The 19,107-nt window shown below is 32.2% G+C and overlaps 3 protein-coding genes across 4 annotated transcripts; 1 reads left to right on the forward strand and 2 right to left on the reverse strand.

Annotated features, from left to right (window-relative positions):
* Nucleotides 1–321: 321 nt before the first annotated feature.
* LOC137822025 (Zn-dependent exopeptidases superfamily protein) lies at nucleotides 322–5,886 on the reverse strand. Of its 2 annotated transcripts, none has more exons than XM_068626905.2 (11): nucleotides 5,507–5,886; nucleotides 4,777–4,834; nucleotides 4,579–4,689; nucleotides 4,196–4,333; nucleotides 3,554–3,623; nucleotides 3,414–3,469; nucleotides 3,044–3,169; nucleotides 1,649–1,788; nucleotides 1,215–1,287; nucleotides 1,046–1,120; nucleotides 322–759 (listed from the first exon to the last, which is right to left on the reverse strand). In XM_068626905.2, exons 1-11 carry the CDS (start codon nucleotides 5,650–5,652, stop codon nucleotides 454–456), a joined length of 1,299 nt encoding a protein of 432 aa, XP_068483006.1. In that variant the 5' UTR covers nucleotides 5,653–5,886; the 3' UTR covers nucleotides 322–453. The 2 variants fall into 2 exon arrangements, with proteins under 2 accessions (XP_068483006.1, XP_090151315.1); XM_090295189.1 differs by having other exon boundaries at nucleotides 4,196–4,352.
* A 2,561-nt stretch (nucleotides 5,887–8,447) lies between these two features.
* LOC137821181 (uncharacterized) lies at nucleotides 8,448–9,396 on the forward strand. Its single transcript, XM_068625651.2, has 2 exons — nucleotides 8,448–8,622; nucleotides 8,703–9,396. Exons 1-2 carry the CDS (start codon nucleotides 8,511–8,513, stop codon nucleotides 9,200–9,202), a joined length of 612 nt encoding a protein of 203 aa, XP_068481752.1. The 5' UTR covers nucleotides 8,448–8,510; the 3' UTR covers nucleotides 9,203–9,396.
* Nucleotides 9,397–9,734: 338 nt separating this feature from the next.
* On the reverse strand, nucleotides 9,735–17,366 carry LOC137821180 (1,4-alpha-glucan-branching enzyme 1, chloroplastic/amyloplastic). The gene is made up of 14 exons (XM_068625650.2): nucleotides 16,546–17,366; nucleotides 16,076–16,192; nucleotides 15,439–15,649; nucleotides 15,136–15,205; nucleotides 14,788–15,057; nucleotides 13,125–14,031; nucleotides 12,824–12,940; nucleotides 12,627–12,689; nucleotides 12,384–12,491; nucleotides 11,559–11,660; nucleotides 11,223–11,290; nucleotides 10,983–11,064; nucleotides 10,392–10,508; nucleotides 9,735–10,089 (listed from the first exon to the last, which is right to left on the reverse strand). The coding sequence occupies exons 1-14, from the start codon at nucleotides 16,762–16,764 to the stop codon at nucleotides 9,844–9,846; spliced, it is 2,697 nt and encodes an 898-aa protein (XP_068481751.1). The 5' UTR covers nucleotides 16,765–17,366; the 3' UTR covers nucleotides 9,735–9,843.
* Nucleotides 17,367–19,107: the final 1,741 nt, after the last annotated feature.

Here is a 19,107-nt window from a genome sequence, read left to right on the forward strand (position 1 = left end):
CTATTAAATTTTCAACAGAATAGTGATTTGTTTAAAAAAAACTTGAAAACAAAACGAAATCAAGTTTTTCAAAACTAGTTGAATTTTTTTTAAACTTTCTATAACATGTCGTCACTCTCTTAGAAATTTCAAAGACAGGTAAAATATATAAAAATTGTAAAATTTAGATAAGAATTAAAAAATAAATAAAATCTTGGATGATTGTAAAATGACAATAGTTAAATAATGAAGTGTGCCATTAAGCCACAAGACAAAGATACAAATTCAAGTAAAACAAACACACCTTACATTCGTGTATAACAAAACTGATTAGTCCATGAGTTTGGCGCAATAAAGAATTAGATTATACAGCCTGAAAGTAAAGGCTCGCATTACATAGTATTACAGACAACAATTGAACTTACAATTTTTTTTTCTCAAAATTGGATATACAATTTAACCTACGACCTAACTTTAGAGAGGAATAGCAGAAACAATTGGTCTACACTTGCTTTTTGAAATTCTAGAACAGAACATGAACAATAATAACACTGAAGATAATAAAAATAGCCTAAAATATGTTCTTATTTCTTGCATTCCAAGCTCAAGCACCTCCATCTTCTTTCCATATCTATTTCTCCTCTCCATCAAATACCCGTCTAGATATTCATCTATAGATACCAACTTTTCCAGTTTCAAAATAGACGCTTTTGCACCGAGCTGGTGCGGCACCAATTTGAAAATTGTAAAGAATGTCGCAGACCATTCACTGAGAACTCTCTGAAAATGACAATATAAAATATTAGAATCATTGTTGTCCCACTTTTTCAAGATGTTCTCTCCCTCATCATAATTGTTCTCCCACCTAGTGAGATCTGGAGGGTAAAATGTACATGAACTTTATAGCTGCTAGTCAGCCTTTTAGGTCATTCTCTCCCTCACCTTAATTGTAAATTAAACATATTTATTTTATTCATCTATTCATTTATTTTAGAATAACTCGATTAAAGGAACAGAAAACACTTCGAAGGAAAAGAGTGATCATTTCTTAGTCAAAGTAACATACATTGTAGGCAGCAGGTTCGGTGGGATTGAACATTTTGAAACAGTCTCTTGACGAAGCTGTTCCATCTCCATATATCTGCCAGTCAATACAATAAGAGATAAGGACACCACCTAATCTCAAAGGTGAAAAGTCCAACAGAAAAAAAAGGGAAGGAATTCGGCAGACAAACCTCAAAGGTGAAAGCCATCGGTACCCCTACAACGTCATACATGAAATCAGTTGCTGTCCCGTGTGCAAAATACCTGGATAAGCAAGTTCAAAACTGAGGAAGGAATGACATTTGACGACCTCAACACCCGTAAATTTGAGGTATTGTACAGACTGTGTACTTTGTACTTTCGAAATTTACAATTTAAACTTTTAAAACTGCAATGGTCAATTTTCTCCTCTGTTCATAAAAAACCCGAAAATGGACATCACTTGTGAACCAGGAACAGATGGCAGAAGAAAACAACTTCTACCAGAAGTCAGTTCTGGACACAAAGGTGCACTTATTTTCCAACAAAGATAGTTAACAGAAGAAAACAGATACATAAAATACAAACAATTGCCTTGCAAAAATTTGCAACAGTCCAAATCAAATTCAGATAAAAATCAACGGACCCGACTGAACCTCCTCCAGACCCAATCATGCAGCGCTCTTGGCAATGAAGATGGTTTACTTCTTCAAGCAACGCTTTCATCCGTTTCAATGGCAATCCATCTGGTGTTGTGTTTTTATGATCGTAAGGCATAAAAAGAGCCTACAGGTACAGAGGGGAGGAAAAAGGATAATAAAAAGTGTCATATGAAGTGATATATTGGTTCTTTATCATGTAAACTAAATTACAAATAATGTACCTACACTTTTGCCCATATAAGTAAATATACTATCAAAGTCAAATAATGTAAAAGCAGCAATAATACCAACCAAAACAATTGTAGTAAATGATACAATTACGAGCTGGTGACAAGGCCCAGAAATTTGGGGTAGTGGGGCAAGACATTAACATGATGGGGGAAAAGTTTTAAAGACAGTGAGGCTTAAATAACAATCTACCAATATGTTAGTATTACAGAAATTTGGAACTGAGTTGGGGCATGTACCCCATGGATCTGCCCATGTTAGTCATTAACCCAATGAGCAGAAGAAAGCAGTCAAAGTAACGTACTGTCTATAATGTATCAAGACTTTTGGAACTGAGTTGGTGCATCTTGGTGGGTTGTCTATAATTAAGGTTAGGCAAAAGAGAATATCAAGACTTTCCATCACAACTTTTGGCTGTAGAAAAATATGACAAATCTCCACGGATCCTTAAGCTTAACCTTGATTCCTGTTTATTGAAACTTCATGCTTCAAAAAATGAGAAGGTTTTCAAGAAAATAGTTTGCTAAAGAAGAGGAATAGTACAAGAGTACTAGTGCACGTGATTCCCTAGATGAAGGATCAAATTTGAAGCTTGCATGGGGAGTGAGAAAAAAAAACTAGAATATTCCAGTGGCAAAGGTTCCTCGCTTTTCAAAGGCACGGCAGAGGATGATTGTACATTGTCTTCCCTTCGCATATGCAGATAGGCTTGTGCTGGGACTGAGACAATAAAAAATAAAGTTGGAACTACTATCAAGTCAAAGAGATTTCAGTTGTCCCTTTTGAGCCAGAGACTTGCTTTGTACATCTATAGAGCTACTTTTTCATGTTAGCTCAAACTGGTTAATTCTTGAAAAACTCAAAGCATTAGAAAGATACAATTGTAATGAACATGAGGTTGTAAAAAAGCACAGTGGCGTGTAAGCTACAAGGGTTTTCTAAGCACTGAATAAGAATTAGGATCAGTAGATTTATATATTTGAGCCATGAAATAAAAGAAAGAAAGTAAAGAAATTGATGCATAATACCAATAGAATTCCTGACAGGGTTATATAACGCAGATTTTGAATTAAAAGCACAGATATGGATAAGAAATCTAAGGAAACAATCATTTTGTTTTTAGAGACAGGTGAAAAATGAACTAAACCTACCTCCATTCCCGAGTGCACATTTACCCATAGATGTGGTTCAAAAGATATGGCAAGTTTCCGCATAATTTGACTTTCAGGCTCGCTGAATGGAGCAATTCCAGGATTCTCCTCATATGGATCATAGTCCTATGGATTTGAGAACAATAAAAATGAAAAAAAAAAAAAGACGCTTCAAAAATATTAAACATATGATATATTTCTGGAGAAGAAAGTGATCAGTGCATAGATTGACAGGCAGACAACCAAAAATGAGCCCCTCTTTCAATGCCACAGCATGCACTATACTCCACAAGTCCATAATGGAAACAAGAAAAGAACCAATAACAATATTTTATATAATGAACTAAGATATTGAAGACGCAAAATGAACCTTCTCCTTTTTGCCCCAATCTACACTCCAATTTCGATTGAGATCAACTCCCCTACCTGCGCATTACATAACACAAACTCAGGCTTTTTCAAAGCGAGTCAATTATTATACATAAAGGTTATAAAGGAGAAATGCCATACCGTTTCTTCTCTCACAGAGATCTCCAGCTTCAACAACTTTGCGGCCATTCAGGTTTTCCATTGGAACCACCTGAAAATAAATAGGTGCCAGCATTATATTTATACTATATCTCTCCTTTTACTTTATCTACTAACACATCTGAATTTCTCTCATAAACTAACTTCAAGATATAACTAAAGATATTCTAAATTTCTTAAAAACACTGTTAAATGTTTTTCTTGCATTTGTTTCAACTTTATAGAAAAGATTACAAGATATGGTTAAAAGAAAAAACTACTTTGAATAGCTTCTTATAAAAATAAACTTTTTTTAAAAAAAACGGATTTTATAATTGTAACAAACATAGAATAACTCCTACTTCTTTAATCCATAACTAACTATCTCTAAGTATAAAACATCAAAATATGGATGGAAGATACCTAAAAATTATAATGATTCTGCCTAGCTGAAAATTAAATATTGAAATGTAACGCAGTATGCCTGGATAGTACAAAGTGCGAAACAACTGGGAAAGATATTTAATACTTCATAAAGTGTTCAGAAACTTTACTGGCATACTGATAATCAAAGTCAATTTCCTCGGATGGAATGATGAATTTCATAATTACCATCAGTTACTTATGCTAGAAATTTCAACTAACCTTTATGACAAGCTTGTCAAGTACACTGTCTAAGGAAGCATGATCCATGCTGGGTAGAAGTTTTTCTTCACTTAAGATAGACAAAATCCTTAAAGCAAGTTCTGTGGTAATCAGCTCCCTTCCATGCTGCCCAAAACTCTGGAAGACAAGGAATCATCTGTCAAAAACACCAGAATAACCAATTTGAGATAACTATCCACTACATGCCAAATTATAGCTTTCTCCATGTGAACACATCCAGTCGTAATTATATTATATCTTAATTCCCCCCTTTGAACGATTGAAAAAAAAAATCTAACGTCTTGCATTCAATCGTTTACAATATTAAATCACTTGTCACATGAAATTTTTACCATTAAGACAAATGAATGTAAAAAACTTACAAGTAGAATCCGAATCTTTGACCTCTTATTACTCTCTTCATTTTCCTTGCCAAAAGTAACCACAGTAATCTCAGAACCATAGCCTTTGTTTGCAGCTTTAAATGTCTCCATCTAGTTAGAAACATCAAATACATGAATTATGCATACTAGAAAACTGAGACACGCAATAGGCGCTCTAGATAACCATAAATGACCCACAGTGAGTTTATTCGGGTGACGGTGGACCAAGGCCCTGATCTCCCCCATCAAATTGCCACTGCAGAATCCCACAAAAGGTTTCAGCAAACAAATAAACAATTTCATAAAATCAAATGAGCTGGCCAAATAGCTTCAAAAACATTGCTTCACCAGCAAACAGTAATTCATAAGCACAATAAGAGCCTAATAATTGAGAAAGTAAGTACCTAAAATCTAAAATCTAATAAGAAACATGTTCAGATTGACTCTAGATCATCTAAAAGTACCAGTTAACAAGAATTAAAATAAATATTTGCAGGTTTGATTCCCCTTTAAGGAATCATTTTGAGTCTAAACTTCATTGAGTTGGAGTAACTGCAGGTAACTTTTGCTTTGGATCAAAAATCTTATACTGAATTTTAATGTTAATTTGCTTTAAGAGCATACACGTTTGCAAAATCAAATATAATTTGTCAATTCCTCGCCAAACACAAAAAAAAAAACAAGTGCAATACGCAAGGAAAACTACCACATATTAAAAGCGTCCTTCAGATTCATTCACAAAAAAAAAAAGGAACCTAATTCCTAATTTTAAAGGTGGAATAACACGTGATCTGCACTACTAAAACAAAACAAGCAATGAAAACAAAAATCAGACTGCTAATTTCCAATTCAATCACGAAATTAAAAACAGGCGCAATTGGAACCTATGGAAGCTGAAAAAGGTAGATCGGGTAATAGCACGAGTTACCTGGAATGGTAGAGATCGTAGTTTATCGGCGTAACTGAATTTTGAGTAAGATTGAATGATTGCGCGTTAACAGAGAGAAGAAGATCTTGGAAAAAAACGAGGAAACAGATGCTGATTGAGAGCAGAAGAAAAACTGAAAGAGCCATGGCAAGATCCACAACAACAAAAAATAAATTTCATTTCAAAATTTCCATCTTAATGTGATATTTGATTTGTTATATATTGTTATTAATTAATAATTAACTTATCAACTCTCTAGTGTGTCTCTGCCACTAAGCGATTATTTCTCCAGTATAAAATTATCTTCTAACTTCACTTTTTTAAAAGAAATGAGTTATGTGGCTTTTTTCCATGTTCAATGGTCTCGATTGATCATTGTTGGTAGGTCACCTCACACACTCATTTATATATTTGTATTTTCTAATAATAGTGCCATTTGAACAACAAAATGAATAATTTATGCATTATTAGGCCAAAGAAATGGGAAAAATGAGAAAAGATGCACTGGAGTTACCCTAACTAATAATCACATATATTTCATATTATTAATTTTTTGTTGCGATTAAATTTTATATTATTAAATTAATGTAATTAGTAGTTTTATTTTCATGTAAAATAAATAAATAAATACATAAAAAGTAAATTGATGAATGAAATCTCATGTTCAATTGAGTACATTTCTAATAGAAAACGAGTAAAGACATAAGCTTTGTATCAATAAAATTGTACATCAGCTTTTAAAAATTAGTTTCAAACGCAACATACATTGTCATTAGAAAATGCTTAATTAAATTTTCAGTACCATAAAATATTGATGTATTTATTTTAATTTCTAATGGCTAAAAATTTTATTAAAAAAAATTATCTCTATTGTTAACCAATTTCTGTTAAACGATGCCGCAACTAAGGAAGCTGTCATTCTTTTTAGAATTTAGGTTTTCACATAAGTATATATTATTGCAGTAATTAAATACATATTTTCTATGTATTTAAGAATAGAAGCTTCAATTTGATGTTGAAAAATATTTAAAAGATAAAATATTTTAGAAAAAACATAGTATGCTAAAAAGGTGCTTTAAAAGGTAAATATGTAGTTCTGTTTATAATAGAAAAATATTCTTTGGATGTTAGAAAAAGGTTATGTTTTACATAAAAGGAAAGTTAAGTTAATGTAGGAATCAGTTTTTGAAGTGCAATAGGTAATGTTTGTTGCTTGTTAGGCATTTTTGTTTTTCTTTGGTGTCTGTTTTCATTTGATATTTCTTCCTCCTTTGATGTGATCCATTTATGTTTTGATGTGGTGTATTTTGACATTTTATATTATTATTAATTAAAGTTGTGTTATTTGTTTCTATTAGTTTTCACATTTAGAATCTTGTATAATTCTGGTTAGTTGGTGTGAAAGAGACAAATAAATTGCAGATCAAGTAAGGGTTATTTAAAAATTTGGTTAATTAGTGTGAACAAGGTGATTAAATTTAGCAAAATAAGTTAGAATTTTACTAGTTTTGGTATAAATGGGTGTGATGTGAGACATTATATTGATAAATTGATTATTTTGTATAACAACAATTGAAAATGAAACCCTATTGAAACCCTGAATAGTGAATTGATCTGGATATATTTATTCACTTCTATTAATCTTAATCATAAATTATTGAAATAATAATTTATAAATTAATTATTTTAATTAATATTTATATAAATAAATTTATTTGGGTCATCACTATTATTTTATTTTTGTTAATAGAAGTGTCTACCTTTACTTCTTCAGTCAAAACAGAAAATAAATTGTGAATTTTTTTTTTAAGAAAGACTTTGATATTACATAGAAAAAATATTACATGTTGGAAAAATAATTTCACACTACAATTTCATTAAGGTATATTATCTCTTTTCAATTATTTCAATAACATTAATTACATATATTACATTCATTACACATATACCTTATAACTACAATAAACATAATTTAGTCTCTATGTCCTTCCCTTGTTCCACCCCCTACATTCTTCCCAACTACAATACTTCACATGATGATAACAACCCATAAAACAATAATATAACATAACAACTTTATCTTATTTCTTTTGGAGGTAAACTTCACATGTTTTTTTTTTCACTTTCATCTTTTAATTCAAACACATGTTCATGATACAAATGACAATCTTCCTCTTTTTTTTTCTTTTTTTAATTTGTTATTATTTACATAAACTTGTATTTTCTCAATAATTGAAACCACGGTTTGCTTCATCTCATCCTTTTTTATAACATAACTATAAATCTCACAATTTTTTTTTTATATTTCTTGCAATAAACCTATAAATTATTATGATCCTATAACACAAGATTAATCAAGCATACAACAATGTTAACAAAAATATATGCTCCGGTGTGTGGACATCTTCAAAAACTTATTCCCTAAACTATTTGAATTGTGACGTCAAGAAAATCTTTTCATTCATTTACACAAAATGATATAGGGAATCAAAACTTATCCAAATATTTTTCTTTAAATAGAGCAACTTATTGTGAACTTAAAAGATAAAGAAAATAAATGCTAGATGAAATGCTCAGAACAATAGTAGAAAATGACTTGTTAATCAAATGCAAATAAGAGCACACAAAATATTAAAAAATGTGCAATATAAAATAGTCAAACTAAATTTCAGTCTCTATGTATAATAAAATTATTTAACAGAAAAACAAAACTATCAGAACTTAGGTACAGTGTGTTTACTGTCCAAGACCAATAAGAAAGAAAGAGAAACAAATAATAAAATAAATCAAAAGCATTAATTAATAATTTAATAATAATAACAACAACAATAAATAGAAAGAAGATTCAATGTTTGAAATAAAGAATGTGTGTGAACCGTGGGATCCAAAATATGACCGTTGTAGAGGCTCCTACATGTGTTTCAATTTAAACCTATTCTCCTGATGAATAAAATAATAAAAGGGAGAGACAATACATCAGAAGGTACTCTTTGATTCAACAATCATGTATTCAGCTTCGACCATGAGGAAGCCTCCATTGCCCAGATCTCCGTTACGTCTTCGACCGCCTCATGCTGTCCACTCATCAGACTCTTTCTCTCTTCAAACTCCACCAGGTTTTTCTTCTTTAAGCCCTCAATATTTTATTTCCTTTCTCCTTTTATTTACCTTTTTGTGTGTGTTTGATTTGAAGCAGGTTCTTTGACCAAATCTCAGAAGCCTACTCTCTCTCCGAATATGCGACCGGAGTACCGCACAATCTCGTGCGAGTTACGGGCCCTGGCGAAGATGGTCGGCGACGAAGTCAGTCACGCGAATATGGAGGCGGGTGGCAATTCTTGCGGTGTGAGATCAGGTGTTCTCTTTGAGAGGGGGAAATTCTACGACGAGTATTCTGCTAGAAGGAACGAGAGGCTTATGAGAAAGAGAAGTGTAACTGTGGTGGATGAAGGTAAGGTTAAACCAATCCGCGTTCTTGGAGTTTCAGTGGAATCTGGAAAGAAGAATAGTGTGAGAAAGAATGGAAGTTTGAGAAAATCTATTTCTGCTGCTTACTCTGCCGGGGTGAGTGAAACACCAAGGTACATGCTCAGAAGCATGACTAAGGAAAACAAAAAACCTCCTCTCGCCACAAAATCTGACAAGTCTATTATGGCTGGGGAGAAGAAAATGGGAACAAGAGCAAGAAGGATTTAAAACTGAAGGTTTTATTTCTTTTTTGGAGGAGAGAACTTCAGTTAATTTGATGTTCAAGGTTGTATCTTGTTCTCTCATTTTGTTAAATTTTACCTCCAAATAAGCAATACAGTTATTTGAGATCATCTTCTTCAGATTCACGTATGATAAATTATATGATATTATACATCCATTATTGGTTGGATGATTTTTTTTTTGTTGGGGCATAATTTCTCTCTGTTAGTGTGAATTACTTCAAAACAAATTGATCCTCAGTAAACAATGATCAATAGTTTCAGGTCAAATTTTCAAAATTCCAAGAACTATATCTTTTTTCTTTAAATCTTTCTTTAAGATTTTGAATGTTGTCAAAATCACTTTAATTCAGTTCAATTTAGTTCGGTTTAGTGCGAAAATGGATTATTTTTGTTTTTCTCTTTCACGGCCTTTTTCGAGCTGCCAACCTTTTTGTTTATTGCTAATATTTACAGTTGAGAAAGATTATCATATCTCTACATCTTCTAGATAATATACATGATTGGAAGACCAAACATTGTACAAAATTCATATCAAGTTTATTTATAACCTCCAAAGACCTGCTTAATTGCAGTTCACTGAATTCCATGCTCAGGAAGCCAGTAAAACCCTAATTTCCCCCTCGATTAAATTTCCCTATCCAAAGAAGCTGCCACTATTCCCACCTTATCCAAATTGATAACTTCACTTTCCACAGAAATTTGGGCTGAAGTTGATGTCTCTTTCACCCCATCCAAATTATTGCTATATTCACTCTCTATAGAAGCAGATTTATCAGGAATTTTTGCTACATCTGCTGCAGCAAAAGTGTCTTCTAGCCCAACCAAACTGTCATTGCTGCCTTCTTGGTTTTCATCCACTCTATAGTATACCTATGGAGATTTTCAAATTGAATTAGCAATTGGCATTTTAAGAAAAGAGCAAAAGAAAACCTTACATGGCAGCAGCTCAAACTTAATCTGGGAACATAAAAAAATCAATCACTCACATCACAGATAGAGATTCTTCATTTCTTATTCATCTTATTATTTTCAATTTCCAGTCCCAATAAATTAGTAATGCAAACTATTATAGTTATCATAGGTATTTAATGGGAAAAAGAAACAAAAATTCATTGTGCAAATAAACCAGATAAAGGAGGACAATTAAAAACAATAGAGAACCATATGCATACCACGCAAGTACGAGCAGGGGAGAGGACCTTGAATGAATTAGGGCGATTATTAAAATTTGTTTCAGGGACTCCTGGTATGCCTTCTGGAGACGTGAAGTGGTCTACACCGTGCCCCACCTATAATAGGAAATGATCAATCTAAAAAAATTAAGAAAGGTATATTCATAACCATCAAATAACAGCAATTGAATTGAACTCTAAAAATCACAGCCCTGTGCCATGTGCCATGTATCGTGTCTCATCTCAACTGACCCTCCCATTCAACTCTCCTCACCTCTCAGCCATTTTGTACTTCAATACCACTTTCAAGGAATCAGAACACCTTATAGTTATTCTCCAACCCCATCCACACATCATTGCTATTCAGAAGTGCGACTTGGCTAATAAACCATGAGACTCAAGCATAATAGAGAAGGTGTGGGAAGTAAAATAAAGTTTTACTGGTTGATATTTTTATTAAAAATAAAAACTTAAAGGAAGATCTACTGTAATTTTAAAACAATTTTGGGAATGACAGGGTGGCATTCTCCTTGGACTGACCATAGTTTATATATACTCATGTTTACCGCCAAAGAGATTAGAGTTCCTTACTCTTCCATGACCTCCAAATTTCCAAGCATCACTATCCAATGCAACTCTATATTTTCCAGGCAAGTCACATCCAACTTTATACCTGCATGGTCATAGTTTCAGTAGTCATTTCCATTTCTGGTTAACAATTATTACTACAGTAAAATTTATAAATCTCCCATACAAGAAACGAAGCACACACAACCTGTTGCAATTAAAATCTCTTAAAACACAAAGGAAAATTGAACATAGGTTGCATACCCTTCATATGTATTCTCTGGATGAAAATTGAATACAAATATCAGATCTCCTCGCTCAAAGACTATAACCTATAAAGGTAAAAATTATTAGGCAGTTAATTATAAAATAGCAAACGAAGTCTTAGAGTAGACAATGTTCTTCGATCACACATGTTTGAGGAATACCTTGTTCACGTTATGTTCCCAACACAACACCTATATTACTTTCTTGAAACTTGGAAGCAGTTTTATTTTGATCAATCATGATATAAGGAAAGTCTCTTAATTGAATAGCAGCAAGTGGCAAAAAATATCAAATTATGAATGAGTATAGTAGAATCATTGGGGGCATATTCACCTTGTCTTCATCATGTGCGCTGCTCACTATTTGTTTTGTTGATTTGAGAAATGAAAATTTATCATCAAGCAAGTTCATTGCCCTGTCAAATGCATTCATGAACTGCACAATTTTCAAAAACAAAATCATAACAGATATGTTGGATAAGTAACAAATATGTAGAAGAAAAGAGAATAAACAGAGGTCTGCAGAAAGGAAAAAGAGGGCTCCACATGATAAAATCACACAGTTCCCTCCTGCACCTCACCAAAATATGCTCAATGACAGTGCCCAACTTTTTACCACATTATTCTGAGAAAATGAAGATCTGAAATAACCATGCCTAAGCCCAAGCATATCGTTTAAACAAAACTAACACAGATACTCCAATTGTAACAATAAATTCTAATTCATGAATTCCGAAATTGATGAGAAATTAAATGTTACTCGTATCTGTTCACACCATTTTTTTATCATATATACTAAAATCATACATGAAAATATGCAAACAATAAAACCCTTGTATCTTACAGATTTATATTTTCATCATTTGCTTTAACCAAATGTATTAGGGTTTTTACAATTTTAATAATTTGAATAAATGGTTTGGTACTCAGGCATATTCAAAGACATTAATGTTTAAAAGATATACTTCCTTCATCCTAGGATAACAACAATTCAAGGATTCCAATGATGTTAAAATTAATAAAACTTTCAAAGAAGTCTGAGAAATGAAGCCACAAAAGAGATATGGCAATGCTGTGTTCGGTGAATTCATATGAGTACCCACCGCTGACCCCATAAAAAACTACCACTACACAAATAAATAAATCAATATATTATTACCTTGTATCTCAAGTGATCTGTATCCACCAGATTCCACTGTCGCCTGCACTTCTCATAACTCCATCCATTGCCTTCTCTTGGGAAATCAATCCACTCCGGATGGCCAAACTAAAAAAGGCCTCATGAATATAACTTAAAAAAATGCTAATGCGTGATATAGGTAAAAACCATTCATTATAGCTGCACCATAATAAAACAGTGAACAACAGTTTTGGAGGAAGAAGAGTGAAGCAGTACACACACCTCATTGCCCATGAAATTAAGGTAGCCCTCTCCACCCAATGCCATGGTTATGAAGTGTATCATCTGAAAGGATTGAGATAACAAAAACTCCAATGAAATTATAAAACAAAAATAATTATGTATTGCATTAGCATCTTTGCAATTTAATTTCTACATAAATGATGTACTGCAGTAATCTTAATGATCAGGTAAACAACCTTCTGAAGAGCAATCCCTCGCTCAACAATAGGAGAAGCATCAACCAAGCAAGACATGCCAGAATACATTTCTTCATCCATCAGGAGAAATGCAACAGTCTTATCCCCAACGATGGCCTGCCCAAGGCAAAAATCATAGAACATTGGTAGTAGTGGAGTTAAAAACAATGAAATATATAAATTAATGATTGTGTCCCTCCAGTTTCCATCATTTTTCTGTTCACAAATTTAATTTTGCATAAATTCTTTTAGTATTTCCATTACAAAGGTAACACTGAACATACAGTAGCAGAGCTCATACCTGGTCATGGCTCTCAGCATAGGAAACACATTTCTCAGTGTATCTCCTATTTGTTAAACTCCAAGAGATTTCCTTCATTGACCATGAGTACTCATTCTTGTTCTTCAAGTAATCAATCCATTTATCAGGGATAGCCATGGCTAGACGATAGTCAAAACCAATTCCACCACCAGAAACTTGATGACCAATTCCAGGCATGCCAGAAACATCTTCAGCAATTACAGTTGCATCAGGCAAAATACTGTGGATCAGACAATTAGCCAGCATCAGATAGACAACAGCATCCACATCTGTTGCTTCACTAAAATATTCATTATAATCCCCTGTAAAAGCAATGTTGATTCCATGGTGATGATACAGCATTGATGTTATTCCATCAAATCGAAATCCATCAAATTCAAACTCCTCAAGCCACCACCTTAAATTAGATAAAAGGAAACGAAGAACTTCCCAGTTAGCATAGTTAAAGAGTCTACTGTCCCACAACTTATGATAACCTCTATCTCCAGTATGGAAGTAAGAATCTTGCGAAGTTTGGCCAACATCAAAGCCATTGAGTCCATCAGTAATATTATTACTAGCATGACTGTGTATAACATCCATCAAAACCTGCAAACCTAGGCTATGGGCCTTATCTATCAGATATTTAAGATCTTCAGGAGTTCCAGATCTACTGCTCACAGCATAAAAGTTTGTCACATGATATCCAAATGATGCATAATAAGAATGTTCCATCCCGGCCATCAGCTGGACTGTGTTATAGTTATTTGCTCGAATACGGGGCAAAATCTCATCTGCAAATTCCCGGTAAGAGTTTATGCGAGGTTCAGAGCTACTCATCCCCACATGAGCCTCATATATCCGCGGGGCCTTTGGCTTCGGTGGACGTGGATATTTAAACTGATATCTGCAGAACAGAAAAGAAAGTGAACAAATGAACATAAATGAACATAATTCTGTTTGAACATTACCGAGTTAAGTGTGAGGAAAATATAAATAACAAATATATATATATATATATATATATATAAAGGAATGGTAGGATCATTCGATCCAATTGAACAATCTACAACTTTTAAATCCAACAGACATTTTCCTCATTCTGTTGCAAGCTATACACCAAACAAACAAATGTTTTTTTTCTTTAATGACCAGACAGAAAAGAGGAATGAAACATGCTAGCGTATATGGAATATAAAAAAGGTGGAAATCTGTTGATTCATCCATGGATTCTATTAAAACTCGCATTTGAAATCAGTATTTTTTTTTTATCAACCCACGATTTGAAGTGACAATTTCAAATAATGACAGTTGATGGGATTTTGGTAGCATTCATTACTAAAAACAAATTATATTTTATTTTATAATAAATCATATATCACAGTACATCTAGATTCATTTATGCCTCAGATGAGACTTTATTTATAATGCAACTAAAATAACCACGTTCATTTGGATCCAAACCTTTAATTAATTATAATTCAATTGAATGCTATAAAAAAAATTGACTCTCTAAAACTGTAAGAAATTATTTACACAATTTTAAATTCAGTTAATCTGTGGCATATACCAAAGTCCCTTTTAGTATTGATCCTTCCGATGCAATGCTTAATTTTTATTAAAGAAAAAAGTCCAAAGATATTCAACAGGTGAATAATGTGACCTCTCTGAAAGGGGTGGATCCCAGTAGACACCATCATATGGGGCTGCAAATCTGGTTGGATCAACAGTGGCATATTTTATCCAAGCAGGGATGCGATCAACCCAAACTCCATCCCCATGGCGGAATCTAAACTTCACTCTTGAACTGTGTGGTATAGCTGGATTTCCATCAACATCAGGGATCTTAATACTCCAGACACCAAACTGATCTTTTTCCATCTGGTGGTTTGAACCATCCCATCCATTAAAGTCTCCAATAATTTGTGCTTCCCTGCATTGGAAGAAATGTAAAATCTGAAAAAATTATTAAATAAAACAATGACACATACTTGACAAATATATAACTTACTGAGCAGCAGGTGCCCACTCACGGTACACAATTCCACCTTCTTCTCTGTTAAATCCAAATTTCAAATAACCTGAGAAGAAAAGGGAAGTGAAAAAGAAACGCAAACATTATAAAGCTGTCGATAGAATCAATCTATCAAATCAGTGAGGCCTTTAAAAAGAAATCAATCCAGTTGAAACACAGTTATGATACAAGACATGGATAAACATTAGTAGTGTACTTAGCAGCTATATTATTTTGCATGCACAGCAAATGTATAGAAAAGAAAAACAAACATGAAACAATGCCGAGAATCATAACCACCTTTGGCAAATTCCTCAAGACCTCCTTCATATTCTTCAATAAGCTTTTTCTGCTCTACATATCTCTTCAGTCTATATTTGAAGTGATCTTTATATGGCTTTAGGGACGGATCAATAGAAAAGATGCCAATGTTTTCTAAGTATTCCTCAGTGGATGATATTGTTGATTTGTCATCTGTCATAACAGCTACACCCTTGAAACGAGAGCTGACCTAGTTGTAGGAAAACACACCGAGACAACTTATCCACATGCAGCATATGCGTATAAAAGACATAGAAACTTTCATTTCTAAACAAATGTGGCAAATCCGCCAGACTTCAGTCTAAATGTTCAATGTCATTCTACTTAATTCACTTTGATCATTCACTTCTATCTCGAAGTGACAAATAGAAAAAAGGAAAAGAGTTTAGCACGCTGTAAAACACGTTGAATTTGTTAGTTGTTACCTTTAATATGTTCGTCTTTATCCATAATTACAATTAGGAACTGGCCGCCACAGTACCAAACATACCGAACTATATTCCAGAAGCAAATTGATTCTCATAAAAGCAACAGACAATTCTAAAGTTTCTCAGGAAACATTGACCCTAATTGTTTAACTTTTGAAATAAGAGACATGAAACATGGTCAAATATACCATCTCGTGCAGTGATCTTCTCAATCCAGATCCGAACCCATATCCAAGTGGATTCCGATAGCCAACAGCAAGATCAACTGACTTTTGTGGTGCAAGATGCTGCCTGCTTCTCACAGTCTGCCCAGAGAGAGTATGGAAAGCTATCATTCACATTAGATTTTGATAAACACAAGGTAGTGCTTGAGGTAATCATGATTCGGTGCTCAAAAACCTCTTACTCATACTATAAAAATAGAATTGAACTAAAATAAGTACTTCACTGATTACTTACTTCTTCAGACTATAAATTCTAGAAGGAACCTGAGAAATCTAGGGTTAAGGTTTTTCCACTAAGGATAAGAAAACAAATTAAAAAGGAACCAAAATGCAGGTTTGCTTGAAATCAAAACAGTGCCAAGAAAACCACATAAAATTTGTAGAGAATAGAAACAAGAAAGCAGCATAAGAAAAAGTTGAAGATAGTGAATTACGTGAATGGTGCAGGCAATGGTTGAAGAGACGGAAATGAACGGATTAAGGCACAGACAGTTAAACATCTCCCCGAGATCCAAACACGGTCTTCGATCAAGTAAGCGAAGTTCGACTTGAGCTTCAAGCAATGTCCGTGAACATGGTGAAACGAAGAGTATGGAAGAAGAGAAGGTGGTTTGATTGTTTAAATAGCAATGGTGAGGGACCCACTTGGGCATGAATTATTAATCTTAACCGTCTTTTCATAGCTAGATTACAAATAAGAAACAGATGAAAGGAAAGCATATCCTTCCCCACGTGAAGAACCAAGCAAGCAACGGTGCAAGAGTTTCCATCTGTTTGTTTTTCATGCGTTCTCTTTCTTCTTCCAAGATACATGTAATCATGATCGTCAAGAAAATAATAACAGTAAAGTTAATAAAGTTTTAATTATTTCCATGATTATAGCCCAAGTTTTAGCATAAATGTAAATAGAATAAAAAAACTATAAACATATTTATCGAAATATGTTTTAATCTATGATATTCAATACTAATTGCTGCAATGATGTATGTAGAACATGAAATTTGATGGAGACCTGAAAACTTAGAAATTGATTCTTGGGTCATTCTCTTCATTGATTAATAAGCAGTATAGTGAAAAAAATAAAGCTTAAAAACGGTTATTTCAATTTAGGTGCCAACAAAAAGAAGACACGAATTGGAAGCAAAACCAAAACCAGTAATTGAAAACAATAAACAGAGAAAGATTTGGCCTCTGCCTTAGCCTCTTTCATTTCTTTGAATAACTGCTTCACACAATATTCCATCACCTCTACCCACTTCGCTTTCCCAATCTTGCTTTCTACAACCATTTTCAGTTTCAACAGCAAAATGTGAGCTCAATTCAAGCTTTGGTTTTCTTTTTTCACCCTTCTTTGTAAGACCACCGAGAAACTATTTTTTTCTAATTTTACACAGTGTACTCGAATCTCACATTGACTCATTTTATTTTATATTATATAAATGAGTTCAAAATTCATATTACAAATTAATTTTAAATAATTTATGTTTTAATAATTTTTAAAATTTTAAATTTTATTATTTTAATAATTATTAAATTATTCATAAATATATAATTTTATTCTAAATTGATAGATATTTTGAAAATAATCACTACATCATAATTTTAGTAAGGCAAACGCTTCTGCACCAGGCAAGACGAATGCTATTTGTAGTGAACTTTGTTGTGAGATAGGTGGTATGTAAGACAGCTTATGTTGGATGTCAAAATCATTGATATAATTTTTTATTGATGTAAATAAAATAAAATAAACATGTTTTTTTTATATTTCATTCAATTTTTCTTATATTTCGAACTATACATAAATAAATAAAATATAAACGAGCATGCAATTTTAAAAATAAAATACAAAAAATAATATGTGTGAATGAATTAAGTGGTCACTATTTTAGAAAATACAAAGAAATAATCTTATTATATATAAATAAATAAATTATATGAGTGTATTTAATTGGTCATTCTTATTATATATAATATATAACTAGCAAAAACATATTGCTTCTTGTATCCGCATTTTTACTATTATTATTATTATATATGTTTTTTATCTTATTTGTATCTTTAAGAAAAAATAAGATAGAAAAAATTTCTCTCATCTGAGTTTCAACATATAATTTTAATAATATAAAATTATAGTACAAAATATATTAAATAAATTTAAATTTATAACACAATGAACATAATTATATTAAATCACTAATTTTGATTTATTATTAATATAAAACTAAAAAAAGAATATAATAATAAAAAAAATAAGAATAAGAATAAAATGAGAAACTACAAATAACAAATCCTAAGAAAATATCTATTTTCTAATATCTTTTTTTTTTCTTCGCAACAATGGGGTATTCGAAACGCATTTCTCCTTCCTACCATATCAACAATGACATCAAGATAACGCTTTACGTGTGCAAAAATCTGAATGATTTGTACTCAAGTAACAGTTTGAGATATTTTGATTTTCTATCTTCTTCCTCTTCCGCCTCCAGTTGTACGGAAATGAAAAGGCATAATAAAATAAATAAAGATGAGGAGCATTAACAATTAAACAAACAAAATTATTGATTGATCAGAACAAAATAAATTATAATGATATTTTCAATAAGAAATATCTTTACATTGTCAAAAATGAAAAAAGAACCTTTTTTTTGTGGTTTACATTCATTTTTTATGTTTCTTTTTTGTTATTTTTTCAGTTTTAGTCTCTTTTTCTCACACTTCTCTCAAAGTTTTCTTTGTGTACGATGTCTTTCTACCTATTTGAGAGAGTTTTGCCCATCAAATCACTTCTCAATTCAAAGTTTTATTTGACTCATTATTTTCAAATAAATTAGTGCACCTCTTTCAAATCATTTCTTTCAAATTTATATTAACTCATTTTTTTAGTTTTAAATTTAAGTAATTATAAAATAATGAAATAACCAAAATAAAATAATAAAATGAAATATTGATATAAGAATAGAATAGGAATAAATTTATGTACAACGAAAAACAATTAT

The sequence above is a fragment of the Phaseolus vulgaris genome, chromosome 9, assembly GCF_051622355.1.
Source record: "Phaseolus vulgaris cultivar YP4 chromosome 9, ASM5162235v1, whole genome shotgun sequence".
NCBI lineage: Eukaryota > Viridiplantae > Streptophyta > Magnoliopsida > Fabales > Fabaceae > Phaseolus > Phaseolus vulgaris.